The sequence below is a fragment of the Vanessa cardui genome, chromosome 10 (genome assembly GCF_905220365.1).
Source record: "Vanessa cardui chromosome 10, ilVanCard2.1, whole genome shotgun sequence".
Taxonomy (NCBI): domain Eukaryota; kingdom Metazoa; phylum Arthropoda; class Insecta; order Lepidoptera; family Nymphalidae; genus Vanessa; species Vanessa cardui.
This window is the reverse complement of record NC_061132.1, coordinates 5,539,995-5,561,699: the sequence shown is the minus strand read 5'-3', so window position 1 is coordinate 5,561,699 and position 21,705 is coordinate 5,539,995. Positions and strand designations below refer to the sequence as shown.

Genomic DNA, 21,705 nt, shown 5'->3' with positions numbered 1-21,705 from the left:
TAGTTTTCGAAAAAATCGTGGACAATCATATAAACATACACTTATATATATATACATGTATGTCAAACTGTTATCCTCCTTTTTTAGAAGTCGGTTAAAAATACAGAGCATATTGTATCATTACAACAAACTAACTAACTTCATCTTATAATATGCCCTATGCACTTGTCTTTAAGGTATAATTTAATTGGTTCAAAATACAGAGTTGTAAAAACAGAGAGAACGCATTTTTACGCGCTTTTAACATCTCTTAATATATCTGGGTTAAATATAGCAATTAAATTTTAAGCCAGTTACACACAACCCATTCAGTGAAATTTCGCACACGATTTGCTTCTAACAATACAATGTACGTATTTTTAATTGTATTCGTTTTGGTGCGTGTATTTAAAGACTAATCTTATTACTTAGAAAGCGTTTATGAAATTACTATGTGAAGTCGTTTGCCGACTATTATTATAATTTAATTCGTGAGCGTAATACACTTTTAAGTAAATATTATTTCTGATATTTAAAATGAAATTTGATACTTTAGTAATGAAATTCGTTTGTTTTGTTTGAATGAAAGAAATTCCAAAAGCATATATCAACCGATATATAATATATATGTATATGTATTTCGTAAAAAAATGTGTTTTTTGTTTATTTATTAAATTATTCTTAATATATTATATACAAAATATATAAAATATTAAGCAAGCAAAGACTTTGCCTGACTTCACTTACAGTGATCTCAGGCCACTATTGTAGCTCAAGGCAAAACAAATATCGGCCAATTTGTATTTTCAACCGACTTCCAAAAGGAGGAGGTTATCAATTCGTCTGTATTTTTTTTTTTTTTTTTTTTTTTTATGTTTGTTACCTCATAACTTTTCACTGGGTGGACCGATTTAGATATTTTTTTTTTGTTTGAAAGGTAGTGCTTCCCGTGGGGTCCCATTTTTTTATTTTTTTTTACGATGATGGTATCCATGTGAAAACGACATAAGTCTTAAATTTGCATTATGTATATGCGCGACAAATAGGTGAATAACTGAAAATCACGTTAACCAATTTTGATAATTCTTTTTTTATTATGAAATATATACTTCAAGGGTAATTTGGTGAAAGTTTGGTAAGGTTCTGAGCACAGGATCCATGACAAAGTAACAGAACGGAAGGGAACGGAACAATTCTGAGGAGCACGTTAGCGATACTCGGTCGAATCTATTATTTATAGGTTATTTGGATATTTGAGTCACCTTCTGTAATGTGGTTATGTTTATGTAATTATCATAGTCGAATATTATGATCAACTAGCTACCCACCCCGGCTTCGCACGGGTGCAATACTGATACTAAATATACTACAGAATTTGTTTATATACGACATCACATCGCAAGCTTCTAAAATTATCATTGTTTCTTTACTATATTGTTCATGTATTATATACACAAACCTTCCCCTTGAATCACACTATCTTTTAAAAAAAACCGCATCAAAATCCGTTGCGTAGATTTAAAGATATAGGGACAGAGAAAGCGACTTTGTTTTATACTATGTAGTGATGGAACTCCTATACGGCTCGCAGTTTGGGTGCGATATGGGGCAGAATTTCTTACTATCTTTAATCAAATTTTGTGTATGTGATGTCATATGATGTCCGAAATATAGTTGGTCTTTTTCAAAGTTTTTTTGCTGAGTTCGATTACAGCTCTTTCGAGGGATCCTTGTAGTTTACGCCGCGTGACGTAATAAATCCGCATTTTCGAAAGTCTATTTTTGCTTTATTCGCAAGTTTCCTTTGAAATTGTCCTCGAAGTAGTTTCTGACTCATATAAACGGAACGCTTAATCTATCCATATTAAAAAAAATTAGTTAGTCAACATCAGCTTCACTTAAAATCAAAAAATAAATAAAATTTTAACAAAAAGAAAAACCGACTTCAAACAAAACACTATTTTAAAACAAATGAATATGCACGAAAAAGTAATAAAAATAATTGCGTATTCAACATATTTTTTAGAGTCTTCCTAAGTTAAATGAAATGAAAAATATTAGACTACTTAAAAGTCGATTAACGATTATATCATGTAGTTATAATTATTGTTATATTTGGAGTCGGTGTCAGCCAATAAAACCCTACAGTATATCTATCAAAAAACAATACGAGAATACTTTAACAAATATGTTTTTTACAAATTACCTTTTACACAATAATATACTGGATCAATCAAGGGATCACTCGTATCGCTTCTTTCTTTTGATTGTTGGGGCAAAGGCACCGTGGCTGACACCGGCTCCAAATATACCAATAACTATAACTACATGATATAATCGTTAATCGACTTTTAAGTAGTCTAATATTTTTCATTTCATTTAACTTAGTAAGACTCTAAAAAATATGTTGAATACGCAATTATTTTTATTACTTTTTCGTGCATATTCATTTGTTTTAAAATAGTGTTTTGTTTGAAGTCGGTTTTTCTTTTTGTTAAAATTTTATCAATTAACTTAAATAAGACAACTCATCATAATTATATAAGCACTGGTTGTCCAATCCGATTTTGTCCGAATGAAATAATAATTTTAATAACTTCCCGATCGCAGCGCCACCTAGATTCCAATCAGAACCATCCTTAGATATACACACAAAAAAACATCATCGTTATCGATTTGCCTGTCTTAGAGGACTTCAGTTACATTTATATATGTATTTATATATATATATACATATATATAAACAAGAAACTCAGTAGTTACTCTTTTTCAACATTTAAAAAACAGTCATGCTAGTTAATTTGATTAAAAAAAATATGTTTATACTATATGAGTTTATGTATGTTATATATATATAACAAATCAAATGAACTAGCATGACTGTTTTTTAAATGTTGAAAAAGAGTAACTACTGAGTTTCTTGCCGGTTGTTTTCGGTAGAATCTACATTCCGAACCGGTGGTTTTTTAAATGACGACTCAAAAGTGCTTGTAAAAACCTACTTGAATAAAGTATATTTTGATTAAATAATAATAATAATATAGCTATATTCCTAAGAAGTCGAGTATTGTATTTCATCTACAGTCTACGCTCTCCAACACTGACATAAATAGTTTGTTTTAGAAGAAATAAACTCCCGTTACACGTAAAAGTGTATTTGACAATAGCCTCAGTGGGTAAACTTTACACACGAGCATGAATATATTATAAAAGTAGGCAATCAGGCCAGGAGACCACTACCAAATATTTTCTTACATTTGAAACGTATTCATATATTTCGATATTTAGCTTAAGTTAAGTATGTCAACACTCATTATAATATAATTATTTTATAATGTTACTAGTTTCCGTCCGCGGCTTATCCCGACTTATCCGGTGTTCATTTCCTTTTATTAACCAGGTCCGGCCGTTTTAGAGATTAGTCTAAAATATAGCTAAAATACAAATAAACACCATTATATTTCTTTTTTCTTGCATTGTTCTACAAAATATAATTTTGCTAGTACACAATACACCGTTTAAGATTTATAATCTAATGACATTCCTCGTACGCAAATGCTTACTTTGCCAGTAACACATTTTCATAATTTATTCAATCTCTAGTTGACAATAAAACATAAAACATATTCTGCCAATGTTTTGTGGTATTTGTTTTAAATGTATATTGTTTTTGTATTGCAGAAGAAGACTGGGCAGAAAGCACAGCATACCTCATGCACGAAGCATTTGATGCGTCGCCGCCGCGCCGCGTTCCCTCTCCCCGCCGGGCCTCGCCCCCTCGTCGGGCTACATCTCCACGCCGGGCATCACCCCCGCGCCGAGCCTCACCCCCGCGCCGCGCCTCACCCCCGCGCCGCGCCTCTCCTCAACGTCGTACCTCACCTCCTCGTCGCACACTTTCTCCACGCAATCATGACAGAGCACCCTACAACGATGACTACAATGACCAATACCGTGACCAGCTCGCTCCGTTCCGCGACCAAACCACCTTCGACCGCCGGTTCCGCCACGAATCTTTGGAGCTTGTCAATAAAGACAAGACTGAGAAATTCGAAGAAGATACACCAAGCTATCGGCGAAGGTATGTTGCCGAAACGAAACCTTCAAACAGAGGCATTGAAAGAGTGGAGGAACGTAGATTTGGCAAACTCCAAAGAGGAGCGAGCGAAGGTAGTCTGAAAGTCAGTGACACTTCCCCAAAAGAAAGATTTAACGTTGCCAAGGAAAAATTCATGAACTTGGAAAGAGAAAGATTTAACAGGGAGCTCGAAGCTCATATGGCGATGAGGAGAAGCATGCTAGAAAGGAACAGTCGCTCTACTTCTTCCCCAGAGGAAGAAAGAAGAGATGAGCGACTGGACCGACACCGAGAATCGGGTTCTCGAAGAGAAAACGACCGCTCACATCGGGATTTAGAGCGGTCTCACAGAGAACCAGAAAGGCGCAAGGAAGACAGGGTACGCGATTTGGGTGCTGTAGACTTAGGCCAGCGGGAAATTGAGCGACTTCCACGAGTTGGTCGGAAACGTGACGAAGTTAAGAGGTACGAGTATGGAACCGAGGAATACTTAAACAGGATCGAACCAAAACCGCACAGGGAAGATTTCGATCGCTACAGAGAGAGAAGAGAATTGGATCGCCGTATCGAGGAGGATGAAATTATTGAGCCAGTAATAGAAGAACGAAGGAGAGATTGGACCGATAGGCAAAGAGCATTCAGTCGCTCGCGTCTGCTAGACGAACAACGTCAGTCTTACGTCGAAGGTGACAGGGATAGGTTTTTCGAAAGGGATTACAGAGATTTCCGTGACCTGGCCGATAGACAACCGCCAAACTACCGACACAGTTATGCGGAACCAATACCGAGAGGTCGCCTCGGTACTGTAAGACCTTACTAGAATTGCCATAATAGATTTTTAAAAACCTTAGTACTTGTTATAATCCAGTATAATGAATGACGTCGATTACATTGTAATCAAAAATTTCATACCCTTATATTGATACAAATTCTTTATCATTTTGTACCTATAACAGACCATCGATACTGTTTTTAGTACGAAATATTCATAGTGTAAATAAAAATGTCTTGAAGTATATAAACGATCTAATATGTACCTAATAAAATAAATGTTTATGTTTATATACAAAAAGTGTAATAACCGTTTTAATCAACTAGTCTTTTTGTATTACTGTAATACGATAACTACAATGAATTAACTTTTATTTACATAAACTAAACACAGAGTCTCTGACTTTATATAAATTATTATATATAGAAACTCTCGATCGATATAAATATTTGTTAATATTTAAATATTTACGTGTGATGTGTGACTTTGAAGTTTATCATTGGACTCGAAATGTAGCTTCGTAAATCATTAAGACATACGATTCAAACTGAACACAAATACTATAAAAATACTCATAAAATGTCACAGAAATATATTTGTAAATATAAATTATAACATTACTGATACAATTTAACATAGAGTTAATATTATATAGTTATACAACCGAAACAAATGTTACGATATAAATTTATAGCATTATATAAAAATAAAAAAAATGTATAATACCGATAAGGGTTTTTTTTTGAATGAGTTAAAAGTCGAATAATAGACGTATTAGTTAAAATAATATATCCCGCGTTGGATATTATATATATTAAATATTTGTTTAAGCACAGCATACACAGAAGGCGTTACGTACAAATGTATAACCTATTCCAATGAAAGGAGGAAAAAAGTTAAAAAGCTCTAAAAAGTTAAGACTCTTACTAACGCACAATATAGCTGATATTGTGCGTTACTAAGAGTCTTAAGAGTTTGTGATTGATATATCATCAGATAACACTGTTACACTTAACTATTTAAAACAACTTTAATTTTACTTCCAAAATTTCGATAACAGTTTTGTCGACGCTCAAAACGCCATTTTGTGGCAAATCCATAGTGAATATCATAGATTCAAGCTGTGAAATGACATCTCGTAAATTAGCCGTCAAATGATGTTTATTTAACTTTTTTCCTCTCATAGTTGGAATAGAGTATACTTTAGTAGGTTATTAGTGAAATAATGCTGTCTTCTTCTTTGGAATGACTATTGAATCATGACAGAAAGAGTCAGTGTTATAACTAATAACCCGCTAGACAAGGTTTATAAGTAAGGTTGTAAGTCGGTATATAATATCCGCCAGTGACGACGGCAATGGTCATTTAATTCCGTCCATTAACTTTTTGACAATGTATCTGTGAAATGTTAATAAATGTTTATTGATTATATTATTTTTGTTTTTATTTATTTATTATTAATTTGTTCTGACAAAACATTTTAAGGCTATTCCGCCTCCCTATTTGATGCTTTTTTATTCAATATGCATGGAAAGTTAATATGGAAGACTAATATTAGTTTTTTCAGTACATGTAATTTTATAAGAGTAAGTAAATTATTGAAACAAAGTAACGGCCTCGAAATGTAAATACTGCTGTAGAAAGCCTTTCAATTTTCAATTAATTTCACTACTCAGCTCCATGCAGGTTTGGTGCATACATATGTAGAATTAATTTCATTGAAGTTATATACGAGTACATGTAGGTTTCACAAATAAAAAAATACGCAGTATTGACGAATACTCCATATTATTATTTCATCCGACTTACAGAGCGCGCCTTTGAAAATTTGTGGTTGTTTGATACATTATTGTGTCAATACTATATGAATAATAACTTTCTTGGTATCAGTTTGGTACAAGCCCAGCACGAAGTATAGAATAACCAATCACATATTCTTAGTAATATTTTGATAGAAATACTTGTAATGTGTACTCGATGTGTGTAAGGTGGTGTGTAAAAGTGTAATCGATTTTAGAACGTCATTCGAATGGCTTTAATAAATGATACAATATGTTTTGCGCGCAAACTAATTATTAAATAAAAAAACAAAAGAGAGTCACGCGTGGAACGACAATAGGAGATTTTTGTTAACTGGATTTTTAATTTCAGAACCATAATATTCATAATATTATATAATTTATAATATTCTTTGTACTGGTGTATTTATTAGGTACAAGCCGTCAGATATGATTTCTCATTCATTTTGGTGAAAGAGAATTATTAATTTTTGGTTGTGCGTTTGGTATATCGCCATATAACAATAAAAGTATAAAGACTTGGGAATTGCCGAAAAAAAGAAATGTAAATAACTACATACAATACACTGTTATGTAATAAAAAATTATTACGTAACATTATATAATTATATATAAGAAAAAAAATCTTTTGTTGTAAGACATAATATTTTTAAAACTCGTAAGTGAAAAAACTTGTAGAAATTAATGTGATTACATAATGATTAATTAAAAATAAAACACAATTTTAGTAAAATATTTTTAATTTTATAAAACTTGTATTTACAATCATTTTATTGCACTTAGAAATTTATTTAAAATATTGCACGTAAATTGCACAATAGATTCGAAGGAATCGTTTCATTATAATCTAAAGTAATTCAAATTATACTTAATTATAATAAAAAACCACGAAACGATATTTAAAGTAATGGCATGACAATGACATTAATAGAACAAATTGTCATAATCAAATTAAGTATGTTATGACATCGCTATTCTCTTTGTGTCATTTTAACGACATATTTGACAACGTCATTTATTTAAAAATTAAAACGGCACGTTCCTTTACTCTTAATTAATTTGGTTGAGTGAAACCTTTTTGGTGACTAAATTAAGCTCAAAAATAAAGATTAATAAATGACATTTATGATCTGTGTTCAATGTATTTCATACTTTTTTTTTAATTTGAACAATAAACGAAGATTGTTCGAAAATAGTGATAGAGATGTTTGAATAATAATTATCACGAATATATACAATAAAAATCGTTTCGTGTTGTAAAATTATATTAATATTAACTGTTAATCGTGACTGAAAGAACCTAACATATGCATAACGGTTATTTTCTGAATAAATAACTACATACATTGTTTATTTATAAAAACTATATACCTAATAAAAATCCTTATTTTTTACGAATAAGGTGGTATACGTGATGAGATACTTGAAAATGTTAACGAACTATTATTAAAACACAGATAAAATATGACAAATTGCACCAAACCACAGAACATCAATAACTGAATACATATAGAAAATAAATAACTATCTTTACAAAACATCTATGTGTATTCAGTATTAATTTATTTAAAATAATAACTCGTAAAAAGAAGTAACTGTTATTTTGAATAGCACTGACAACTTTTTAAACAGTTTGAAAAATATAAATTCAAAAGAAAAATTACGTTTATGTTAGTGTTTATTAATATGGAATATTTGCGATAAAAAAATAATAAGAATATTATTAGTAAAATAATTTTGATAATGAACCACGTTGGGCGCCAATATGACTGAACATTAATTTATTTTATATGATTTAAATTTGAATAAAAACCGATTATTTTAGATAAAATACACCGATTTGAATGCAAAGAGTTTATTATATGATTTAAAAAAAAAAAAAACATATTATGGGAAATAACCCAATGTATCCTCTAAGCTAGGATTTCTGCTAAGCGGTCTGTGGTCAAACATTCTTGCGAGAGGTGGCACAGGGTGTGGTGATGGCGACAAAGGCGGAGGCCTAGCTCTTCGCCCTCCGGCTAAAGAACGTACATCAGTGCGTTGGGAGAGACGAACATCTGCGAACAAGGCTGCCATCTCCGCGGACTTCTTCACGCTAAGGGCGTCATGGGAACCGGCTCCGGTGCTTCGTACTGACAATTAAAAAAGAAAAACATGCTGAAATTATTAAAAAAAAGTTTTTACTTTGATGTACTCTAGACCACTTTCGGTCCCGCTGGTCAATCTCAAGAGAGACTAGCCACCTTTCATGTTATATTGCATACGTGTTTGTGTGTAGAGAAATGTGTGCGCAAATTAAATTGCTCTCTTTTCTTAAAGTGTTTGTTATAAGGCACCACGAGTCACGACGTACGGCTAGTCTTCATATGACCGTCTGTTATCGGACAAGTCGTTTCAAATAGGTGAAAACTCCAAGTCATTATAAGTGGTCACACACACTCACCGGTAAGTCGCTGCATGTTCCTGGCACGCGCGTCTCTCGGCTTGTTCTGCAGAAGCAGCTCGTAGTCGAGCGCGAGGCTGTCGGAGCTGCGCGCGCGCCGGCGACGACTCGACGCGCCAGACCTTACCAACGACAATCGTTATTAATCAATATTTAAAATGGGAGATGTATTGGTCATAGCCTATATGGCTCTTGGTGGTTTTACCTACAAATATCAATTTTGCAATTTTGATCTATGTTTTTGCTGGTTTAAAGAATGAATGCTATATAGTATGCTATATAACGTATCCTGTGGTTGCGGGCACGTTTATTTTGCAAGAGCTACCGTATATTTATTATTTTGTATTAATATTCATTATGGTTTCCATATGATAGTATTATCTTCTATCGCATTGAAATTATTCTATACTAATATGATAAATATGAAAGTAACTTTGTCTGTATGTCTGTCGCTCTTTCACTCCCAAAGCAATGAAATTAGTTTGATCAAATTTGTTATAAAACAAATTTGAGCACCAAGAACGACATAACATACATCTCTGCCTCACACATGATCACCGACCTCTTTAAAAACGCATAAAAACTAGTATTGAATACATTTTGGTATCAATAAAAACTATGACATATCTTACATTGACAACTATGATATTCTTAATGATAATGTTACCTGCTTCTCGGTTTCCCTTCGTAGTCATCGTAGGCTCTCTTCATTCTATCGGCGTATGTTTTGTTCGAAGGACTTTTCAAATACTCCAAGCTTTGGGAACTTTGCATGACAGTTCGTCTCGGTCCAGTACAGTAGCACTTATTGCTGTCGGCGCAGCTTTCTGAGTCGCAGGAGCAGTAACTATAGTCACCGTCATACACTTCTCTGAAAGTAAAGACAAGTGCTCCATAAGTCATATATTTTATACTACAATCTCAATACAACCTTTAAAAAAGAAGTATTAATTATAAATGAAATTTTACACACACTTTTCTCGCTGTTGGCAGTTAAATCTGGCTCAATTAATTTGATTAAGTATAATAGACCTTGTATAAATAAAAAAATGTCTATGCCCATATCTCTTTGTCTTCGATTTGTGTCTAATGCCTATTATATTTGACATAGCGCCAAAATATGTGTAGTATATGACGAATAACCCATAAGAACTACGTAATAAAAATACAAGTGATAAATAATAATTTCATATTTAACATAAATAGGAACTAAATTTAATTAATATATTGTGCAAACAGATCCAACTTATCAAAAGAATAAACAATGTGTGTATAGATTAATAATAATTTGGTAGTTAAGAGTGCAACCGCCTCTTAAAATGATAAAGTCAGACGTGACCACCATGATCAGCTGATTTTCGGTTATATTATTTTTTTGTGAATGTATCATATCAGGCATAATATATAATATTTACAAGTATACAAAGCGAAATCAGCAGTTGTATAAAAATTTTCAGTGCATAGACAATAAACTGCTTCTAAGTCGGCGATCTCGTTTCGAAAGACGTCTTGGACACTTGATGTATCGTCGAAAATACTGTTCCGATGTGACGCTTAACAATTTACGAGAGTGTAAACGCGAAAGTTTGGAAAGAATTACGCTTCGATCATAAATTTAAACCAATTCGCAACAAATTATATTAATTGCAAAATGAAAATAGAAATAAACGCTCAGCGAAATATATTCTAAGCGAAGTGCGCGAACATCACTTTAATTTGGTTCAGTAATCAGTTACTCACGAGGCGTCCCGCGCCGCGGACGAGTTATGCTCTGATTACTCACGCACATTTCATTTCTGTTCAAATGAGCAACACTAATTTGGACCTTAATTTAATTACAAATGGGTATATATTTGCTTAATAGAAAGTCACTTTATTTAATTATTTAACATCACCAGCAATCTTGCTGGAGATGTGCTCTCTTATAAATCTTGCTATTAGGTAAACGAAAGCAGGAAAATTTGAAAAATTCAATTCAAAGCAAAACAAACAAAATATCTTTATCTAAGATTTAAATCAGAAGATATTCTTTCGATTTTACTTTTATCTAGACAATTTAGATTAAATTTTTACGAAGAAAATGATTTTACACTAGATCAATGAATACTTTCACATACAAGAAATAAATAACTGTTTTTTATAGATTTATTTCTATTTGGATTGGCAGTTTCTAAGTTTAGTCACAACTTAAAACAGAGCAAACATTGCTTATTTATGTGTTCGAAAAACAAACACACTCTAAGCAATAAACTGTCAATTTGTTTTTTTTTTTTAATTTGCTGGTAATAAATCGAACGACTATTGTGAATAGCCTAACACAAATGTTCAGATAAGTTAGAGATGAACAAAGCAATGATTAAGAGATGCAAGAAGAAAAAGCGTTCAAAACTGGAAATAATTTACCGTACCTATATACTCTAATATGCTAAGACGATAGAGAATGCAACTGTATTTCCGAACAAGCAATTGTGCACTTCAATATTAAATTGCCTTTAGCAGTAGCTGACATTCGTTACAGACATTATTTACATTGTTAAAAGTATGTTTTAATACCTTACTCTCTGACTATGATAATCATATTACCTAATTCATTTTAGATTTAATCTGTGTGACTTATTATTAAAAATGAATTTTTCAAATCAAGGAATATATTATGTAGATGAAACACATGCGAATGTCTTTTCTATAAGAATCATCCGTAATGACGTCAAAAATCTATCAACAAAAAACACCTGCTTTTAGACTTGTTTTATAAATTGACACTTATTATAATATTTAGAACATAATTTACTTTTCCGAATATAGATTTAATGAATGCGAGAAGAATCAAATGGCATTTATAACATAGTAAACTAATTCGCGAATTATAAATGGGAACAAAGCTTGGATTGTCAACGTAAATTTCCATCACAATTTTGTCTGTTTTATTTGCATATCTTTAAATATAAAAACTTGTTTGAAAGTTAAATCTAATTGCCATAGACAATATATATTTTATGTTTAAAAGAGAAAGTTTCGCAATTATAAAAAAAGTTGAATCCTTTTTACCATTAAACTTGAATGTCACGTTGACAATTAATTAGACGATAATAAAAAACGTGTCTATCGAGTCTCTTCGCTTAATATTTGAATATGTATTCGGATAATTTATTACCGATTCAATAATTATTTATTTTGGATGATTAAATCTTTCGCTTATTCTAACCGAATTTATTATTGTGACGGAATTTTTAATAATAAATATGTTACTTACTTCGAGCATTCTTTACAGTTTTTTCCTAACAACTTGACTTTCACGGAATCTTGTCCATTTTCAAGAGCAGAGCAGTCACATCTGGGCTTGCAATCGGCTTTTAGGGAGCAATAACATCGATCGATACAACTCTCAGACTCACACTCCGAGCAGGAAACATATCCACTCGAACTATTTCTGTTCTGACATCCGAGGCGATTGCTCAACGTCAAGAAATCGGAATCTTCCGATGTCGATGTCCTCTCCCCAGGCCTCGAAGTTTTACCACTTCGCTTGGAAACGTGAACAGATTTATCCGAGCGTTTTGAATTCCTCTGTCTCATTGTTTGCCGTTTTGGAGCGGGAAAATCTGGTTCCTTCGGTCGGAATTGTCTCAAATCGTAGCTCGATGTAGAAACGGAACTTTCAGAGATTTGCTCCTTAACGGTGACAGCGTTTTGCAGTGATTTTATATCAAAGTTGCTGTGTTGCTTTTTCTTGTCTTTCTTACGAAAGTCTTTACCGAACGGTAATCGAAAGACCATCCGGAGTCCGTTGGCACCTTTGAAGATTTTTCTTCGCTTGTTCTGAAATGTGCTGTTTCGTCTTAAAATCTTTTTCTTTTGCTTTTTCATTATAGCTTTGCTGTGCTGAAATATTTCATCTTTCGTCAGCGTAACTGCTAATTTTAACAGAAACTCTTTGTAAATCGGTTTTAAATCATTAAAGGACATTCCTTCGGGGTCGATTATTGCATTCAATATTTCATCCATAGAATGCAAGTTTTCCTGTACTTTGAATTCATTAAAGAGTTCATTAAATCCCAAAGGTGATCCTCCCCCTTTCTTTCCGTTGTTTCTGAAATAAATAAAATTATTTGATTAAATTTTGCAAAACAAATAAATTAAATACACAATGGCGAAGTTAAAACGATCTGGTTAATTGCTATTATTACACTGGATCAGAGGAATGTAGCGGACGCGGTTGCATTAGCACAATTACATACACGCAAGATGTCGAAACACTCCGCTAAGCATGGTCTATTCGATCTCGTTAACGTTGCTATTTCTGTTCTTTGATTTGTCAAGTGTGACGAAAGTGTTAATTGATGCAAGTACTTGAAAGTGTTCATTGTGTTTATTTTAAGGTGCTGAAATCAACTTACCTTTGTCCGATAGACTTATAACGAGTCAGTCCTCCGGCGTTCAAGAAACTCCCAGATCTAGGAATGGCCACCTTTGTTAGTATATCTCCAGATTCACTAAGCGATTTTCTACCGCTTTGACTACGCCTCAAAGGCTCTTTAGGGAGATCAGTTTGAGCTTGTGTCGGAGGCTTAGAAGGTACAGGAGGAGGCAAATTCGGTGGTCTCTGTATGCTTTTTCGCCTCTCTAACTCTCGAAATAATTCAATTTTTTCTGATATTTTACTTCGGACTGAAGATTCACTACTACTTTGCAAATTTTGACACGATTGAACTGACGTGAGATTAAGGGAATCTTTCGGAACAGAGTGCTTAGATCCTTGAGACTCACTACTGGTGTCATTTTGTCTTATTAAATCTAGTTTAGCTTTTACTTCCTCGACGGTGATTCGATGAGAACCAAAAGGTGGCAAGGTCGGTATTGCAAAACGAGGCAAATCTTCATTAACGTTTTTAGTTTTCTCTAATTTCGATTTCTCACAAAATGATTCGCTTGCTGAAAAACCATCAGCTCTATCGCTATCACCGCTCAACGAGGAAGTACTATGCTTCTTACGAGGTGGTCTAACGGGGATATCATTCCCTTGCAAGCTACTCGTGATGCTCATACAACTCACTCCATTCCTGTTTCTCAACTTTTTGTTATTTGCGTGACCCTGCCGACTCATATGTGACATAAGCGATTTGTATAGCGTGGCCGCTATTACAATAGCGTCCTCAGTCGTCTGACATACAAACCCATGACACTCCAATTGTTTTGCAACGCCTATTTTCCTCATCACAACAGCGAAAAGAGGTGAATGCGAATTTTCGTTGTGGGAGAGGATATATTTCTTTTCAGAAGAATCTAATGATTTGAATAGTGCGTGTCGATCGATATTATCGGGATCAGTGATTAATGGAACAAATGCGTAACTTAAATCGTTCTTATCATTGTCTGATGATTGAACTAGAAATTTTACTGCTGACCAAACTGCTATTGTGGGAAAAGGATTCAATTGTTCTAGATCTCCCTTTTCTCCTTTGTATCTTACTTTTAAGCCACTTTTTGAGATTTCTAATCTACCGGTGAAGGTGTTCTTGTGGCGATGATTACTTTTGAAGGCGAAATACAAATCTCTGAGGGGATCTTGCAGTCCTGAAAGGCTCGTTACTTTACTCTGTAAAGGTGTCGATCCCAGATAGTGCACACTGAACACGTGCACCCCTATGCTCTCAGCATTCTGTCTAGACTCCCCCGCCATGTCCGCAAACATTCTCTCTATTCGATCTTGAACAGTGTTGTTGATCTTCTTGATCTTATTTTGACAGTAAGTGTTTTCATCTTCTAGTATAGTTGTTTTACCGTCTTGGATTAGACTGGCCTGTAAAACGCAAAGAAAAATATTAGAATGTTGATTTGACCATTTAAATCTTACACTAACATAGTATAAAAATAAAAATTTAAAAACCTTACAAGAGTAACATAACCTTTTTACCAGCCAGCACTCGGGGCTATAGTTGGAAATGAAAGTGAACGCGCACGGAAAGTTTATATAATAATACATAAAAAAATAGATATTGCACAGATGGTATAAAATTTACAAGTAAATACCATAGCCAAACAATTAGTTCCGTGAGCTAGGTAATGGAATATTAATAACCTTGCTATCTTTCCGTCCGGTTTCCGACGTGGTGTACTGCGGGATGCTGCTGATGGAACGCGTATCGTCAAACAGCGCGTCGATCTTCTGCTTGTAGAGCGACAGGGAGGAGACGCTCGGCGCCCGCGGGCGGTGGTCATCGTGAGCGCCGAGGTGGAAGCCGCCAGCAGACGCGCTTTCGTTATCGCACGTCACCATCTGTTTAAAAGCAAATTTTCCGTTGATTTAAGTTAATAATATATTTATACAATTAATGTTCCAACAGCATTAACAGCAACATCCTGTAAATTTCCCTACTGCTGGACTTTTAGACACATGCGTGTTTCCTCACTATGTTTTCCTTCACCGCACGAGATGAATTACAGATGGTGCTTGCCTGGGTTTGAACCAATCATCGGTTAAGATGCACACGTTCTAACCACTAGGCCATCTAGGTTATTAATTTTACACTAAGAATAAATTTCCGACTCCATCTGCGTACATTTTTACATATATTATCGTAGTTTTATATTTATATTATAAATGTAAAAGTAACTCTGTCTGTTTGTTTGTCGCTCTTTAACGACCAAACCGCTGAACCGAATCTGATGGAATTTGGTTTGAAGCAAACTTGGAATCAAAGAAAGGACATAGGCTACTTTTTGCCTAACACGCGAGGAGCGAGCGAATCCGCTAGCGACTGTTTAGCAAAAGACATAACATATCACAACACTTATAGCTAGTGTCCAATCGTAATATCTACATCATGTACATTATAGTATAATAATATTCAGGTATACGGAACTGGTATTTCTAAATAAAATGATTATAATTATTGTTCCAAAAAGTTATTTTCAACAAGTAAAGCATTTTACCGAGTAACGTGTATTATTATAATACATCACATTACCCTTGCCGGTAATAAAAGTGAAACTCATTTAAAAATATATTACGTAACGGCGCTGAACAAAAATCTCGCGGTTACGGCTTATGAGTTAAATTCATAAAATTTCGTTAAATATACATTAAATTTATCTTTATCAAATTCAAATGGAATATATAGCTTACTCTTTCAACCAATGTTAGCACAACACAAAAGGCATTGAAGATACAAGGGCTGATTGGAATTTCATGATGTGCCAATGTTTTGGGAGATGGTAATGATCTATATGACCATGACCACGTTTAGAAGCAGACTGGCATATGAGCATATGCCAGACTACTTCTAATAATTTAATATGAATCAAAAATGCTAAGTTTAAAAGAAAATATAATAAAATTGATTATAGCCGCATCAGATCAAATAAAAACATCTGCATATTTTCAAAATAAAGTATCTGACTTTTCCGACGGGCATAAATCGGTAACTACGTATTTAAATAAATTTATTATTTATTTGAAAATTGAAGAACAAATTCATGGACCCGTTGTCCTAATATTCCCAGAGCCTCCAACGGTTAAAGACGGCCCTGTCACCAAGTACATACGTAACAAATGAAATACATAAGTACAGTAACAAATGACATATCTTGTAAGTCCTTTGAACTTTGTTGGATTCGAAACAATATATTTATGTTAATGTGTTGCATTGTTGCTAATGATGCGTATAAGCCGGCGGTCACGAAGAATGCAAGCTTGCACACCACATGCACGCTATTGCATACGTACAAAAACGTTAACTCACACCAACTTCCTACTGTTATAAAATACTTCCCTTTTCATGGTAATACTTGTATACAACCTCGTTGGTTTAGTGGCTAGTTTATGAACATTCTAACGTTTAGAATTCAAATCCCGTGTGGATAATAAATATTGGGATTACCTATCAATTTTTAAGTGTCTCTGAGTTTGGCATATTTTAGTCTTTGGGGCCATAATAAGTACTAAAATCAAATAGAACTGCCTTCACTCTTTCTAAAATTGGTCGTATTGTCGTTCCATCAATTTTTTTGAATTTGGAATTAGGGAACACAGACTGCGTTTGCCAATACAAGTAGGCACGTATGTACGTCGCTATAGTGCCAGATCAATTCACTTGACCGCATTGATAAGATCGGTTAATAGGTCATTGATTTAAGTAGTCATTATGACAAGAAATAAATATATTGTCTAGACAAGTTGAGCAAGTTTTAGAAAGAAACATACCCATTAAAATGCTTTTAAGTGTCACTCTTCTTAACTGACGCGTATTTTAGAATGTCAAGTAAATCATTTTATTTTAGCTTATTTACTTTTACCTTATTCACTATTGATTTATTAATACTTTTATTTACATAAGAATTAATAACATTTAATACATAAGAATTAATAATTTTAATAACATTTATTTTTTTGTATGATAAAATTTGACCAATGAAGAAAAGGTAAGTGGTCACCACCCATAGATAACTATCAGAGCCAAGATATTATGTCCCCGTGAAATTACAACTTAATAACATTTAAAAACAGCTTATGTAATAATTATGACCGCGCGGAATGTTGGCAAGTGTGCTCGCAGTATTTCCCCGTTGTATGGCACTTCCGATTTTCTGCTTTCCTGTCACCAGTAAACGCAAGAAGACAGAAACAAAATTTTTACACTATTACTTTTATTATCATGCTGCTAGCATTCTTGCCATCATTCCACGCGGTCGAGATTTATACAGTAACTAGTTTTAGTTCATATTTGTATACAGGGTTACAGGTTAAGTCGACCGAAATCCTTTAAGAGAGGATAGATTCCATCATTCCTAACCGATTTGACTATGGAACCCCATATCCTAAACCTAACCCTTCTCAAGTTATTGGCATTTGAATTTATTTTATAAAAATGACAGATTTTTTGACGACTGCCCCTTTATTTTTGTTTTGTGTCCCAATTTTGTATTCTTTTTGCTATTTTTGAGTAGAAGATTAGTTGCTTTATTATTTTAAGCTACAAAACTGCCAGTAACTATACCAAATGAGTCGTAGTAGACAGTCAATTGTTAAAAAAAATAATTACATTTAAAAAATATATTTTTTATTTCTAAGATATCTTTAAAAAAGTCTATGACAGATGTACTGCAGATATGCTAAAAAATATCTACGGCTCTTCAGCTTTCCGATAAGGTATAATAACATAGGGTATTATTAGAATCCTTGGAAAAAATCTTTAAACAAAGACGCCCGAGTAACAAACGTTAAGCCGCTCGCAGCGCCTGTTGTCCTGCAATGAGTGCGAGCGGGACATTTTTCAATGTAAATAGGTACGAGAGGCATAGGTAAAATCTATTTTGTTGTTATTGTGTGTGCTTTTTGGTAATTCCTTAATTTCTTATTCAGTCTGCTTACGCGATTCGTCCGTGGTAAATGCGATACATAGTGCTCTTGGTTTTTTACTCAATTTGGCTTGTTTTCTGGACTGTTTCTTCCTATTCGTGACTGTGCTTGTTAACTGGACCTTGATTTGTATTTCTGATTTGGAACTGTTGAAAATGACGACCTTTACAAATTAAGAATATGCTGATATTCTGATTTGTTATGGGTACTGCAACTGTGTATCTTCACGAGCACGTGAAGAATATATAGTACGTTATCCTGGCCCCCGTATACCGGATATTAGTGTCTTTGACGGAGTTTATCGGCAAATTAGAGAGACTGGCTCTGTTTCAAGATGACGAACAGACGTAGGCAGACCACGAATTCATGACGACGACGAAGAGCAAGGTAATGAGATAATTCGACGATTTCGACAGGATCCCACTACGTCAACTAATGTTGTTGCTCGAGGACTTGGACTCTCACAGTGGAAAATGTGGTTTACAGTGCATACTGTTGGTCTCTACCCCTACCACTTCACGCCAGTACATATCATCGAAGAAGGAGATCCTGCGAGGAGACTAGACTTCTGTAGATTTATGCTCAACGCAGATTTAGAAGATCCGTTGTTATTTAGAAGAATCTTGTGGACTGATGAGTCAAAATTCGACCAAGACGGGATAACTAATTATCATAACACACAAGTTAACAAACGTCACGAATAGGAAGAAACAGTCCAGAAAACAAGCCAAATCGAGTAAAAAACCAAGAGCACTATGTATCGCATCTACCACGGACGAATCGCGTAAGCAGACTGAATAAGGAATTAAGGAATTACCAAAAAGCACACACAATAACAACAAAATAGTTTTTACCTATGCCTCTCGTACCTATTTACATTGAAAAATGTCCCGCTCGCACTCATTGCAGGACAACAGGCGCTGCGAGCGGCTTAACGTTTGTTACTCGGGCGTCTTTGTTTAAAGATTTTTTCCAAGGATTCTAATAATACCCTATGTTATTATACCTTATCGGAAAGCTGAAGAGCCGTAGATATTTTTTAGCATATCTGCAGTACATCTGTCATAGACTTTTTTAAAGATATCTTAGAAATAAAAAATATATTTTTTAAATGTAATTATTTTTTTTAACAATTGACTGTCTACTACGACTCATTTGGTATAGTTACTGGCAGTTTTGTAGCTTAAAATAATAAAGCAACTAATCTTCTACTCAAAAATAGCAAAAAGAATACAAAATTGGGACACAAAACAAAAATAAAGGGGCAGTCGTCAAAAAATTTGTCATTTTTATAAAATAAATTCAAATGCCAATAACTTGAGAAGGGTTAGGTTTAGGATATGGGGTTCCATAGTCAAATCGGTTAGGCATGATGGAATCTATCCTCTCTTAAAGGATTTCGGTCGACTTAACCTGTAACCCTGTATATATTTAAGCATTTAATGTTATTAATTCTTTTGTTAATAAATTAATTAATTAATTTATTTATATATGTTGTTTAAGAATATTATCGACTATTAAGTTTATTACTTTACAATATTTTTTTATGAACTATATCATGATCTATCAACTTATTGTATAAGAACGCATTTATATTATTCTTTTGTACATATCTTATTTGAAGAGTTATGTAATATATAATAATTTAACATACATAAATTACATAATATACAGAGTCTCATTTCCTGGGGCACAAAATATGTAAATAATTAAAATTTTTGGTCAATAATTTGTAATATGCGTATTTAAGCTGAGCGGACTCGCAAACTAGCCACCTGTTGGTAAGTGGTCACCATTGCTGGAAATAATCATGCCTCGTATCACCATTAAGACCTCGAGAACTAAATAGTTTCCAAGGTCGTCAATTTTAGGTGGTAGGGCTTACAGGTAGCGACCACTTACCTTCAGGTGGCCCCTATGCTCGTCCGCAAATATATGCCATAAAAAATAAGTGATATCTATTGTGTCTGTGTTGTAATATCTAGTCACGCTTAAATAATAAGTATTTCTGTTTGGTATACGATGAGCTAATTGTACGTAATTGTCCAGACGGACAAAGCCCTATCAAGTGCATGACAGCTAATAAGAAAAATATAAAACCTTTTTTGTAGACCGTTGTTCAAATTAAAAACACATTTGGCTTTCTGTATCGACAGCATGCATCTTCATGGATTTCAATTTATGATATATTCTGTGAACACGTGCATCATTCTGACACCATGATGAGTAGCCATGTGCATCTTATAAACTAAATACCCAGTCACCGTTTAGTTAACATTTATGATAACTTACAGGCTGCGTTACTAAAGTTAAATTATCTTACTAATAATAGAAATAATAAAATTGTTTATAGTTATTTTATTAATAAAATAAATATAAGCGCATGAATATAATTTTAAAAGGATTTTAGAATCGAATACTTTTTTATTTTACTTTACAAAAAATATTACTTTTATTAGTTATTAAGTATAACTTTTATTAGTTGTAATATATAGTGTTTACCTCTTCAACCGACTATGGGCCCCCGGCCCAGTAATCGTTAGCATATTGATGCACTCCCGCCTGCTATATCGAGCAACTGGAACAAATATTTAAATATTAATGTTATATACTTATAACCATATATAGTCTCAAGTATTATTATTTAAATATGAACACTGAACAAATGTCGAGTTTAGTCTGTGAGAAAAATGCTTCAAGAACTTGTTTTGATTCTATTTTTCCAAAGAAGTTTCTATGGAGAGGTTCTATCTTGTTTCAAATCGAAGAATCAAAAATGCTTGCCCAGGGTTTGGTCTGCAATTCGTATAATTGTTTACATTAGGATGACCCAATTGGTTTCAATGGGATCAATGATTGAAAATAACCAAATTTAGAACTAAACAGATTTGAAGCCGAGGCAGACTTTACCAAGGCACTCTTTAAATTAAGTGTTCGTGCAACAACACCATGAAATTAGTATACAGTCAAACATTAAACTGACTAGTTTATTTTGTTATTTTTAATTACTTATGTTTGTTTTTACTTTCCATTGAATTCGTGGAACTTACAAACGACAAATAAAAGTGAATGACCCGAGAACGTTATTGCTATTTTCTAACACAATCAGCATTGCTAATTCTCTCGTGTTTTCTGATACTGTCGGTTGAATCAATCAATTTCATAACAAGCACATATTTAACGATCGTAATAACTTACATTGAAGTTGGAAAGACGAGATATTAATACACTTCAAAAACACTTCTATCATTGCATGAACTATATATACCGAAT

General features: G+C 33.5%; 2 protein-coding genes across 3 annotated transcripts in view; one reads left to right on the top strand and one right to left on the bottom strand.

Annotated features, from left to right (window-relative positions):
* LOC124532836 (zinc finger CCCH domain-containing protein 13) overlaps window positions 1-5,726 on the top strand; it is an 86,048-nt gene extending 80,322 nt beyond the window's left edge. For both annotated transcript variants that reach the window (XM_047107938.1, XM_047107937.1), the window contains exon 7: window positions 3,661-5,726. In XM_047107938.1, coding sequence (XP_046963894.1) covers window positions 3,661-4,877 — 1,217 coding nt within the window. In that variant the 3' untranslated portion in view covers window positions 4,878-5,726. The remainder of the gene's footprint in view (window positions 1-3,660) is intronic.
* A 2,781-nt stretch (window positions 5,727-8,507) lies between these two features.
* LOC124533186 lies at window positions 8,508-21,200 on the bottom strand. Its single transcript, XM_047108358.1, has 7 exons — window positions 20,935-21,200; window positions 15,154-15,351; window positions 13,472-14,874; window positions 12,328-13,164; window positions 9,742-9,945; window positions 9,075-9,196; window positions 8,508-8,763 (listed from the first exon to the last, which is right to left on the bottom strand). Exons 2-7 carry the CDS (start codon window positions 15,349-15,351, stop codon window positions 8,516-8,518), a joined length of 3,012 nt encoding a protein of 1,003 aa, XP_046964314.1. The 5' UTR covers window positions 20,935-21,200; the 3' UTR covers window positions 8,508-8,515.
* Between the last annotated feature and the right edge of the window lie 505 nt (window positions 21,201-21,705).

Bases quoted from the DNA above. Each gene is read 5' to 3' on its own strand.
- LOC124533186 (XM_047108358.1), bottom strand. From the start codon at position 15,351: ATGGTGACGTGCGATAACGAAAGCGCGTCTGCTGGCGGCTTCCACCTC. The intron at 13,165-13,471 runs GTAAGTTGATTT...TATTTATTTCAG, and splicing joins TATAAGTCTATCGGACAAAG to AAACAACGGAAAGAAAGGGG. The intron at 8,764-9,074 runs GTGAGTGTGTGT...TTTAATTGTCAG, and splicing joins GAACATGCAGCGACTTACCG to TACGAAGCACCGGAGCCGGT.